Raw genomic sequence first — 12,118 nt, 5'->3', positions numbered from 1 at the left:
TACTTACTTCTCTGCCATCAAATACATCTGAGAACTTGCCGTCCCTTAGCTCTTTAAAAATCTGAAAATAAAACACACACACACACACACATATATATATGTATATATGTGTATATATATATATACATATATATATATATATACACATATATATATATATATATATATATATATATATATATACATATATACATATATTCATGAGGAAGTTATTCACTCAGGAGGAAAACCAAACTTGCTTCTTGGCCCAGAGGCAAGCAGGACTCTCCTCTCCCACCTTTCCCCATCCTTAACATCAACATGTTGAGTGCTAAGAGCGTCATCTGCATTACTTCCCTTCATCCTTTTTTGGCATCCTACGTGCTAGGTATTTTCATTATCCCTGCTGTCCAGGGAAGGCTGTTGGCTCCAGCAAGTCCATTTACTGAGCTTCAGACCAAGATATCCCTCCGGTTGCCTAATACGTTTAGCAGCTCCCCACTGCCCCCATAAGAAAGTCCATAATCTTGCCTTAATTTAGTCCCAACACGTCTCTCCAGTGTGCCAACCATCCCTTCCTTGTCACTTACTACTCCAAGAAAAATGATTCTGTCTGCTAGTCCCACCCTCTGCACAAGGAAGGCTGGAATGATCTTTCTTCTATTTTGGCCTATTAGAAGCCAACCAATCCTTCAAAGCCCAACTTAAACACCCCATGAAACCTAAATCGCTACAGCTAGAAAGATCTCTGTCCTGTTTCCCCAAGACTTCATGTCTTTTCCCAAAAACATGTAGAGCATTCTCTTATAGTATCTTCCCTTCTAAAATAAAAGCTCCATGAGAACGAGGCTTATTCACATTTAAAACCCTGTAGCACTTAGCACAGTGTCTTAGGCAAAGCAGGCAATCAATAAAATTTTACTGACTGACTCAAATAAGAAGAAACAGCTTTAGTTTTGTGAGATGTACACACCTTAAAAGAAGACCAAAGTTTCTGGTCTGAAGCAAAAAGTTTTGGTTGCCCAACTGTGTGAAAGATTAAATCCGTATTTCCTTCTCAGTCAATACTAATATATTCAAGTCTATCCTCACATAAGGGCAGTTACTGTAGCAGCACTTTGGAGATGACTGCTAATAATTTTTGTTGCTTAATTCTTTTTTGTGATATTATTTACCTGTAATGTTTCTGAAACAGTGGGACATATGTAAAGGAGTTCCGCGAGAATTAGCCCCAAAGCAAAGATGTCCACTTCGTTTCCATATTCTTGTAAAGAAATCTAAAGAGACCAAAATATGTTTATATTTGTTACTGATAGATACCTGATATAAACATCCATGGCTTCTGAAACCAAAACAGCTATTTGACCAAACTATCTTATATCATGTAACAATGCATGTTTATTAGCAAGATCTAAGGAGTCTCACTGCCCTGGTTCAAATGTGTCACTAACTGGCTGCATCACTCATGTAAATTAACCATCAATGGTGGAATAATCTCAGCCATAAAATGGGGATAACAAAAATTTCAGCCTCAGAGCTTGACAGTAGTGTTAAATAAGATGCAGGAGGCGAAATAGTTAAGAGTTCCCAGTAAGTGGCTTTCATGCAAATGTTCATATGTATTCATAATGTTCTATAACTGGAAGCAATCCAAATGACCATCAGAAGAATAGGGAAGCACACTGTGGTATATTCAGGCAATGGAATAGTACTCAGTAATCAAAAGGAATAATCTGCTGGTATAAACAACCACTAGAGGTTCTCCAGCAGACATTAGTTTGACTGAAGTAATCAAATACAATAAAAAAATCATACATAAAATATGATTCCACTCATATGAAGCTCAAGACAGGGAAAACTAATCTGTGGTGACAGAAATCAGAGCACCAGCTGCCTCTGGGAAGGAGGGAGGGACTGGAAAGGGCCTGAGGGAATTTTCACAGGCCAGGGAGATGTCCTACATTTTCACAAGTGTATGGGTTTCCCAGGTATATATGCCTTTGTCAAATGACAAATGTACCTTTAAAATACATACACTTCATGATGTATAAATTATTTCTCAATAAAATGTTTTTCAGTTTAAAAACCACTAAGGAAATGAAAAGCACAATGAGGAATGATTTTTTCAAAAATATTTTAGGGTGACAATACAGGGTGCAGGAGTTAAAGTTTGTCTTCCAGTTTCCTATTCCACAAAAAAAATTAAATTATGTTTTTATGCCACATGGTCCCCAAGGGAAGAAGGTGGATTTCCTCTCTACCCTAGGCTCTCAAACATCAAAAAGATGAAAACAGACAATAAGCTATCAACCAAAAATGGAGACTATTAGAGTAATGAAACTACACATAAGACAAACATTCAAATGTTCTCCTTGATGATGGTTTCTTGTTATTTCTTTGTTTAAAATGTAGCATAGACGATTTTAAGTTGTCATACAAGAACATTTCTGTAATATCGTTAACAGATACAGAATCAATATCCAAAATATATAAATATTCCTTACAAAGAAATTAGGAACAGATAACCTAATTAAGAAAAATGAGGAGAGTACATGAATAGAAAATCTGCAGAAAAGCTGTAAGTACATACATATATAGATGGCCTACCTTACTAAAAATCTGAAAAATGCAAACTAAAACATCAGGATACTCATTCATCACCGAGGCCAAAATGCAGTCTGCTAGCACCCTAGTCTGGTTGGGAGTGTGAAGGAGAAAGCAGCATTGTCCTACACTTTGGGAGGAGGGCATAATAGAATCACTTTTTTCCGAATGACAATTTCACAGTGTTTACCAAATTTGAAATGCACCTGTCAGCCTACTCAGTAATTTCACTTAAAGAAATCTATTACAGATTATCATGGAAATACTCATTTTTAGGGGCACCTGGGTGACTCAGTTGGTTAAGTGGTGGACTCTTGATTTTGCCTCAGGTCATGATCTCATGATTGTGGGATCGAGCCCCGTGTCGGGCTCCACACTGAGCACAGAGCCTGCTTGAGATTCTCTTACTCTCTCTCTCTCTCTCTCTCTCTCTCTCTCTCTGCCCCTCTTACTGCTCACTAGCACACTCTCTCTCAAAATAAATAAACTTAAAAAAAAAGAAATATGTGTTTTTAGAGTCAAAGATAAGGAGGAAAACACGTAAAAAGTTGGTAACAGCCTAAATAAACACTCATCAGTAGGGGAACAGTTAAATAAATGATGGTAGAGCTATACTTCAGTATACAATACAGTTGCTAAAATGGATGTCAGATCCGTCTGTGCTGGTACGGAAAGATTATGATACATTGTTGAGTGAAAAAAAAAGCCACAAAACAATAGTACAGTCAGTTATAGAAACACCTCTTTATATTTTTGTGCAAAAAGTCTGCATATATATACAAATGTGTGTTTATAAATGTCTATAACTCACAGAAAATGATCCAAGAGGATAAACAACAGACTCTATGAGAAGAGTAGGGATAGAAAGTTGGGTTAAAGGGAATTTTCCACTTTCTTCCTATATCCTTCTGTGATGTTTTAATTTTATAAGAGGTGCCTGTTATCTTTCTAATTAAAAATACAAAAGAAATGAAAACTATATAGACAGAAAGGAAAGGGACCTCACCTGTTCTGGGCTCATGTATCGAAGAGTTCCTGTATTCCTTGTCCGATTTGCGTAATTTTTCAGGGATGTCACAAGTCCAAAGTCTCCTATCTTTACTTGTTTTGTATCTACCAAAAACACGTTACCTGGCTACAAAAAAAGAAACCCAATATTGAATTTATAAGCACCAGTTTGACAGACTGTTAACACATATCCAAATCACATTTAACAAGGGCTATTTTTATATTTCCTTATAAGACATTTACCCTTACACAGGTAGCCCCAGACAGGATATTTAATATCACAGGTCTTTAAAATGCCAGCTGAAGAAGTAAGGATTTCTCTGTCTACAGAGAGGGCTTTGGGCATTGCTGCCTTCAAATCTCTGGAGACATGTTAAGTGGGAGGTGGATTCACTCTGTACAGTACAAAGGGATGGATCCAGGACTGGAGGGCAGAAAAAAACCAAAAGTTTTACTTTAATATATCCTAATAGACTAACAGTGTGGTCCAAGGAATGGGAATTTGAGAGTCCCCATGTCAGAGAGTATTCAAGGTGGGGCTGGACACCCACTGGTTAGAAATGTTGCAAATATGAGTCCAGGATCTGTTGGGGATTGAAGTCGACACCTTTAAGATCTCTTCTAAGTTTGAGATTCTCAGAATGAGACTCTTGTCAATAATGTTGTAAGATAGCGCATGCAGCAACCGTAGTAGAGAAGCTAGAAAAGTTGGAAGATGGAAAGAAGGCTCAAGAGTATTAAGGTCTGATCTCTGAGCAACTACAGACACGGAGCAAACATCGTCTGCAAACAGACACAAGAAAAGAACACTGTGACACAGGGCAACAGGAAGTATGGGGTACAGGAGAGAACGGGCAAGAGACGTGCTAGAGAAAGGAACATCCAGTCAGCACCAGTCAGTTTCGAGAATTCATCCAGAGCAGGGGAGCCTGGGAGTTAATACCCAAACTTCTGCATTTATTTGCAGGTTACTTTATAAGTAAATAAATGTGCTTAATTTGTTATTTAACTATATATATATATATATATATATAGAGAGAGAGAGAGAGAGAGAGAGAGAGATATATATAGATAGAAAGATATATATATCTCTATATATCTATATATATCACCTATTCCAAGGTGAAGGCATAGCCAATCGAAATGTATTTTTCTGAACACAGTTCTTACAACATTCCAACTTCAAAGAGCACCTTCAGATATTAAAGCAGATGAAAGTAGGTGGACTCCAACACAAAGGCCTTGGCCATCCAGCTCCTGGGCAGACCAAAGACACGATATCTTTTATGGGCCAATTATTCCTATGTAGGCCCAACAACTACAACTATGGGTCCTTCTTTTACTCAAGAAACTCTTTTGTTTCATCCTTATTCTTGACTATTTTAGATGGGTGGGGTAAGCAAACAGCCAAGATCTACACAGAAAAGGTGCTTCTCCTGGATCCAGAGTCATCAGGAAAGGCTACATGAAGAGCCTGAGACCAGAGAAGACAGAAGAATGTTCCACGCAAGAAGAAGAGGAGCAAAGCCTCCGTGATAGGATTCAGCATGGCCAAAGTGTGATGGAAGTAGGCCAATTACAGGGAAGAGAGAGTGAGGGAGGCTGTGAAAAGCTGTTCTGTCTTCTTTGATTTTGATGAGGAGGTAAAATGGGAAAACAGCTCATCTCAACCATAAAAGAAGCTAGGAAGCCAGCAGAAAATAAAAATACAAAGGTATGCTGTGTGTTCCAAGTTTTGGATTACAATTTTCCAGTCACGGGGTAGAAATGTCTAACCAAAGGCCAGGAAAGTTCTAGACTCTGGACCCAGTAGCTATGATTGCCGTCATGAATAATGACTGATAGGGGCGCCTGGGTGGGTCCATTGGTTAAGCATCCAACTGCATCTCAGGTCATGATCTCAAGCCCCACATTGGGTTCTCTGCGGTCACCACGGAGCCTGCTTTGGATCTCCTGGCCCCCTCCTGTCAGCCCTTCCCCCACTTTCTCTCTCTCTCTCTCTTTCTCAAAAATAAATATTTAAAAAAAGAGTAATGACTGAGAAATTGGGAGAATCATGTTCCCAAAGCCAGTCATCAGAGTCCCTTCTGCTTCTCAAACAAGCCTGAGTAGCAGCAGAGGCAATGACAAAGCAGCCCACTGGCTGTGGTAGCCACAGTAATTCTTTGCATGCAAAGGTAGTTTACTGAAGCAGTGTTTGCAAGCGAAGTATACAGAGCAGCCAGATAGGACCAGAAGTGAATGAGCTCCTTCCTATAGGGCTCACTGTCTCAATAAATTGATTTGTCCTGAAGATCCTCTGAATGGTCCTATGGAATGGTATTTGGGGCAAGAGCTAGATCCATTCTAACTTCAGAGGATCAGAGATATTATTTCCTCAGGACTGTTAATCAATTCTAAAACTACAGAAGATACGTTTTAGAATGACTAAACCGTAGGGGCGCCTGGGTGGCTCAGTCGGTTGAGCATCTGACATCAGCTCAGGTCATGATCTCGCGGTCCGTGAGTTCGAGCCCCACGTCGGGCTCTGTGCTGACAGCTCAGAGCCTGGAGCCTGCTTCGGATTCTGTGCTCCCCCTTTCTCTGCCCATCCCCCGCTAGCACTCCATCTCTCTCTCTCTCTCTCTCTCTCAAGAATAAAACAGACATTAAAAAAAATAAAATTACTAAATCATATTTATCAATTCCTAACAAAGTACATTTTCATTTACCTTAAGGTCTCTATGGATTAACTGTTTGCAATGTATATAATCCACACCTGCTGTTATTTGTTCATACAATTCCAAAGCCAAATGTTTGTCTGGTGTCTGGCCTCTTCTGCTGTCAATCCATTGCTCCAAAGTCCCTTTACCACAGAATTCCATTTGGATGAAAAGGCACTTAGTCTTTGGTCTGGATATAAAATTCACAGTATATTACAAATAGCAATAAAAAGAAATTTATAAAAAAATAACATTTCTTTTTAAAATTATACTTCATCTTCTTAAGAATCCCAAAACATGTCTGAAGGCAGAAATCTAGGGGTGCCTGGGTGGCTTAGTCGGTTAAGCATCTGACTCGTGATTTTGGCTCAGGTCATGATCTCACAGTTCATGAGATCTTGCTAGCATCTGGCTCTGAGCTGTCAGCACAGAGCCTGCTTAGGATTCTCTCTCGCCTCTTTCTCTGCCCCTCCCTTGCTCCCATATGTGCACACACATGCTCTCTCTTTCTCAAAATAAGTAGATAAGCTTAAAAAAACATGAAAATCTAAATGTAATAAACTTGAATCAAAATACAATAAATCATTTTTGACTTAAATTGTAAGTTCCCAAATGTCCAGAGCTTTATTTGTTAAGTAATTTACAAAGTATGAGACTGCCCATTCTCTAATGGTAAGGGTCCTTGATCACCTTTGCTAGTAGAAAGGAATAGCAACACCAATACAATGGAATTAAGGAAAACCAAATTGCATTACTACATAAAGTAATTCTGGAACATTTTAATTCACTATTGGCCTACTGAGCATCTGTTTTGTGAAAGGCCTAGAACAGTCACCTAGAGATGAGAAAACAAGTTAGATACTATCCTTGCTGTCATGGGGGTTATAGTTTAATGAGAGAGAAATACAGGAAAAACAAATCGAAAACAATAGTGTAAGGATCGTTTCTCAAAGAGAAATGCCAACAAATTGCTATGACATATACTTGCAAGGACTAATTTTGCTAACCATGTTTTTATCTTGCTTTATAAACTAAGTTGGCTTCAATATTAATTTATTCTCTTCAAATTTATGTTGGTTAGAAAATAGGAAAAGAAAGCCAAAAATCTGCTGAAAGCTGAAGAAGTCCTGTCTGTATGCTGATGGTCGATGAGTCCTGAAACTAACGATAAAGCTCTCAATCACATGGGGTGGATGGAGCTGGTGCTGGGGGTGGGAGTCAATGAATGAACAGACCCTCATTGTCCTCAGGATTTCAGTGAGGACAGTCCCCAAGAAACACTGGCTGACTTTTCAGAAGCAGATGCCAGGTCTTTAGAGACCTCCAGTCCTTTGTCAGGGTCTTACCTGAGACAAAGCATGAGTGATGCAAGGTGGGGTACCTCCTTGGTCTTAAATTATCTTCAATGCCCACCACTCCACTGTAAGTGGTGTGGTTGTATTCAAAAGGGACCCCTTGGGGTGTCTGGCTGGCTCAGTTGGTAGAGCATGTAACTTTTGACCTCAGGGTCATGGGTTCAAGCCCCACGTTGGACATGGAGCTTAACTTAAAATATTAAAAAAAAAGAGAGAGACAGAGAGAGACAGACCACTTAACCGCACCCCAACAATCAGGAGTCTCTGAGAGGGACAGAAAAGTGTTGGCAGCTGAGGAGGGGTTTCCAGCTGTAGCATCCATAATGTGTTCAAACCTTCTTCCTAAGACTGCATGTACAGCCTAGCCTGAAGCCGGGGTAAGTGAGCAAGCCTACAAATTAAACAATGGAGACAAAAAAGCTAAACCTGAGATTTTCAAAACAGATGAGGACAGGGATACCTGGCTGGCTCAGTCAGAAAAGCATGCAACTCTTGATCTTGGGGTTGTGAGTTCGAGCCCCACACTGGGTGTAGAGGTTACTAAAAATAATAAATAAACTAAAAAAAACCCCAAAAAAACGTATAAATTTAAAAAAATAAAACAGTTGAGGACAATAAAAAAAATTTTTTAAGCAAGTGTGGAGCAAGGGATAGAAGCAAGGACAAGATTATTGTTTCAAACGGTGTTTGTGGTTGGTGGTTATTAAATGTAATAACTTATCTTCTGTAATGTAATTAAATGTAATGGCCTTATCTTCTGGCCTACACCAAGTAAATAACAGTTTCTTCCATCCTGTTAGGGCTATGAGAATTCTTTTTAGTTACCTTGAAGTGTTAATGCTGTCCACAGAATGGTAATCATCGCCAAACCAGCAGCTGTAGTAGTGAACGATATTTGGGTGATTGAGAGCTGCCAAAGCTTTTACTTCACGCTCTGCCTTCCTGCTTTAAAGAAACAGGGAACATAAAAGTGTCAGCATCATCCCTGCTATGAACTACAAGTCAGGTGACAGAAGACAACTACCTACGCTCCCTTATGAAACAGTTGCCGTGGTTCCCTCACCCTGAGTTTTTAGAATGGAGGCCAGGAGTACTCGAAAGGAAAAACTGAACACACAGAAAAAACATGGCTGTCCTCACTCTCAACATGAGAAAAAGCAGTGACTTAATCAAGTTCAAGCATCAGACATTTTAAAAGCCATTTGTAGTCGTCTTTGAAATGCCAGTCAAGCATTTTTGGTTGCTAATTCATACATCATATTTTGTTTAACCTTGTGTTGAAATCACTTTGGATTTCATAAGCAAACCCTAATAGGGCAGCAAGGGTAACCCAGGCAACATGATGAACCTAACTCAAAAATTTTAATGTATAACAGAAATACACAAAGGAGATATCTACGCAGAGAAAGCTAGACTTCACTGTACGTGTGGGAGCTTTATAGTGATCTGGAGTCAAGAGCTGAGAAAATGCTATGCTACATGGAATAAATTTGAGATTTCAATGAGGAGAAAAGATAAGCAAACATTTTACAATTCCATTTTCTAATTTGCAAAGTTCCATAACCACATGACATAACATTTGTAAAAATAAAGGGAAAAAAAGTACTCATCCATCAACAGCCCTAACACAATCAGTTATCGTTTTGGATTGTTTCTTATAGTCTTTCTTCCTATATATTTTTATATACTTGTAATTATAGTATATAGTTTTTATCCTATTTCTCCATATAACAGGTTATCTTTACCATTTTCCTTGTTATACAATTTGTATAACCATCATGTAAACTTTTTAATGTAAGATTTCTAAAGTATAAAAAAGTAGAGCAAATAATTTCATGAACTGCTACCTAGCCATTACCCAAATGAAACTGTTATTAACTCCTGGCCAATCTCGTTTCATCTATACTCTCACCCACTTCCTCATCTTCCCTGGATTATTCTGAAGCAAATTCCAGCATCATATCATTTCATGTCTGAATATTTTCCGTATGTAAGCTTAGCCATCGAACAGGGGAGAGAACAAAACATACTTAATCATTCCTTCGTTGCTGGACCTTTAGTTTGTTCTAATTTTTCACTGTTATAATGGCACAGTGATTTACATCTTCTTGTATAACTTTTTCCATAATTTGGATAATATCCTTAGAATAGGTTCCCAGATGGGAAATCCATGGGTCAAGGTGTATAAATATTCCAAGTATATTTTTTTTAATTTAATAATTATTTCTGAGAGACAGAGAACACAAGCATGGAGAGGCGCAAACAGAGAGGGAGACACAGAATCTGAAGCAGTCTCCAGGCTCGAGCTGTCAGCACAGAGCCTGATGTGGGGCTTGAACTCACGAACCACGAGATCGTGACCTGAGCTGAAGTTGGATGCTTAATTGACTGAGCCACCCAGGTGCCCCTCCACGTATATTTTTAACTGTGTTATACCAATTTATGAAGCTACTAAAAATGTCCAACATACTGTACTCTTATCATCATTACATATTACCATTAAGAAAAATGCTACTGAATGGAAAGAACAACACTTCATTCATGTTAAGCAAAATAATGTAATGGGAAAAATAACCTTGTTTTGATGCCAGGTGGACAAGGCAAGGCATTGTCCGTGGGAAGGGAAGTAGGTGTGTCTGGCTGAGATGAGGAATGGCCAGGACTCCATGCCTGCTTCTCCTTTACTCATGTCATTTTCCATAGCTCATATCTGTTTCCCATATCCTTCCCTAGTCCTTGAGGGATAGGTATACCAAGTTATACATAGTCCAACTGTCAGAAACCAACAAGCAAGATTGGTGAACCGGTGAGCTTGTGATTTAATACTTCCTTCCCACATGTTCTCTTTTCTGCAGGAGTTCTATCCAGTAAGTGGGAAGGGTGGGAGTAAGTGGGTGCAGATAATACATGAAACAAACATGGGGAGCAAGGGGTTATAGTGGGAACACAATGGATCAGCATTCCAGAAAACAAGTTCTAAATCTCCACCTTGTTACCATAGTAGGTAGCATCCAAAGATGGTCATCAATTCGTGTCCTCCCCATACATACATCCACTCCTCAGATTAAGAGGTAGAGTCTATTTGCCCTCTACCTGAGTCTGAGCTGGCCTTAGTGATGCTGTTTATCCGATATTATGTAGAACTTCCAAGACTAGGTCAAAAGTAGCCTTTGCTGTTCCCTCTTGGGATGACTTTCTCTGAGGACAATCCTTGGAATGCAGCCACTAGGTTGTGAGAAGCCCAGGTGACATAAAGAGGCCACGTAGAGGCGCTCTGGTTAACAGCTAAAATTCCAGCCCACAGCCAGCATCAACTGCTAGCCATGTGCGACAGCCATCACTAGCCAAGCTTTCAGATGACTTCTGACAGCAAATGCGTGAGAGACCCCGTGTGAGGATGGCCCAGATGGCCACAGCCAACTCAGAGGACCATGAGAGATAATACCTGTTGTTTTTAAGCCACTACATTTTGGAGTGGTGTATGATGCAATAATAGACAAACAGTTACCTATTTACCTTTGACAGATCAGTTCCCAGCTTTGGGTCTCAGTCTCCTAGTTCTTCCGATAAAGGAGAGGAGACCAGAAAATCTCAAAGGTCACTGTAAGCTAGATGATTCTATTACTTCTGTTTTCATCAAGACAAGCTCAAAAGAATGATCAATGGTATATTCTTTTTTTTTTTTTTAATAACCACAGTAAAGTGAGGTCATTTCACGGTAAGCCAAGCCCCTGATGATAGAGCAACATTTTTAAGGAAGACGAGAAAAAACTAAATAATATGCTAATGAAGAAGAGAGAAACATAAAAAAAGAATAGTGCAGGTTCACACACCTCATTCAAAGAAATAAAACATTTACTACTTACTCGCTATCATATTTAACACGTTTAACAACGTAAGTCTTCCTATCAATTCTGTGTTTTGCTTTGAAAACTTGGCCATATCCACCTGAACCAATCGGTTCTATTTCTGTAAAATCGCTGGTAAACCTTAAAAGATAAAAAATACATGGTTATTCTGAGGTTCAATGGTCACTGCCCACCCAGCCTCCCAACCCTTCCACTTTCCCTTAATGTCACTGGCAAAATGGACTCTACAAGAAACATGGCTCTCTCCTTCTAAATGAGAAGAGTCTACTCCACAGAAACTCTTGAATCACAAAGGATAGCTACGCCTGCTCCTGCTCCCAAAATAACAGACCACCTCTGGTAATTACGTTCAACTTCTGGCTGGTACAAAAGCCATGATAATTTTATCTCAAGTATAAAACTTTAGAAAGAAGTGCCATGGGGCGCCTGGGTGGCTCAGTGTGTTAAGTGTCCGACTTCAGCTCAGGTCATGATCTCACGGTTCGTGAGTTCAAGCCCCACGTCGGGCTCTGTGCTGACAGCTTGGAGTCTGGAGCCTGCTTTGGATTCTGTGTCTCTCTCTTTCTCTCCCTCCCCTGCTTGAGCTCTGTCTCTCTCTCCC

The 12,118-nt window shown here is 39.5% G+C and overlaps 1 protein-coding gene and 1 non-coding gene across 5 annotated transcripts in view; one reads left to right on the top strand and one right to left on the bottom strand.

Annotated features, from left to right (window-relative positions):
* Positions 1-12,118, bottom strand: part of EIF2AK2 (eukaryotic translation initiation factor 2 alpha kinase 2) — a 39,020-nt gene that overhangs the window by 6,847 nt on the left and 20,055 nt on the right. For 2 of the 4 annotated variants that reach the window (XM_027033556.2, XM_027033557.2), the window contains exons 10-15: positions 11,515-11,637; positions 8,474-8,593; positions 6,303-6,483; positions 3,590-3,718; positions 1,155-1,256; positions 8-61 (exon numbers count right to left, since the gene is read on the bottom strand). In XM_027033556.2, the coding sequence (XP_026889357.1) occupies positions 8-61; positions 1,155-1,256; positions 3,590-3,718; positions 6,303-6,483; positions 8,474-8,593; positions 11,515-11,637 (709 nt within the window). The remainder of the gene's footprint in view (positions 1-7; positions 62-1,154; positions 1,257-3,589; positions 3,719-6,302; positions 6,484-8,473; positions 8,594-11,514; positions 11,638-12,118) is intronic. The other 2 variants (XM_027033559.2, XM_027033560.2) reach the window with 2 other exon arrangements.
* Positions 7,756-7,828, top strand: TRNAK-UUU (transfer RNA lysine (anticodon UUU)). The gene has a single exon. It is a non-coding gene; the product is annotated as a tRNA-Lys (tRNA).

Source organism: Acinonyx jubatus, chromosome A3, assembly GCF_027475565.1.
Source record: "Acinonyx jubatus isolate Ajub_Pintada_27869175 chromosome A3, VMU_Ajub_asm_v1.0, whole genome shotgun sequence".
In the NCBI taxonomy this organism is placed as follows: Eukaryota; Metazoa; Chordata; class Mammalia; order Carnivora; family Felidae; genus Acinonyx; species Acinonyx jubatus.
Note: the sequence above shows the minus strand (reverse complement) of the source record. Positions and strands in the feature narration are given on the sequence as shown.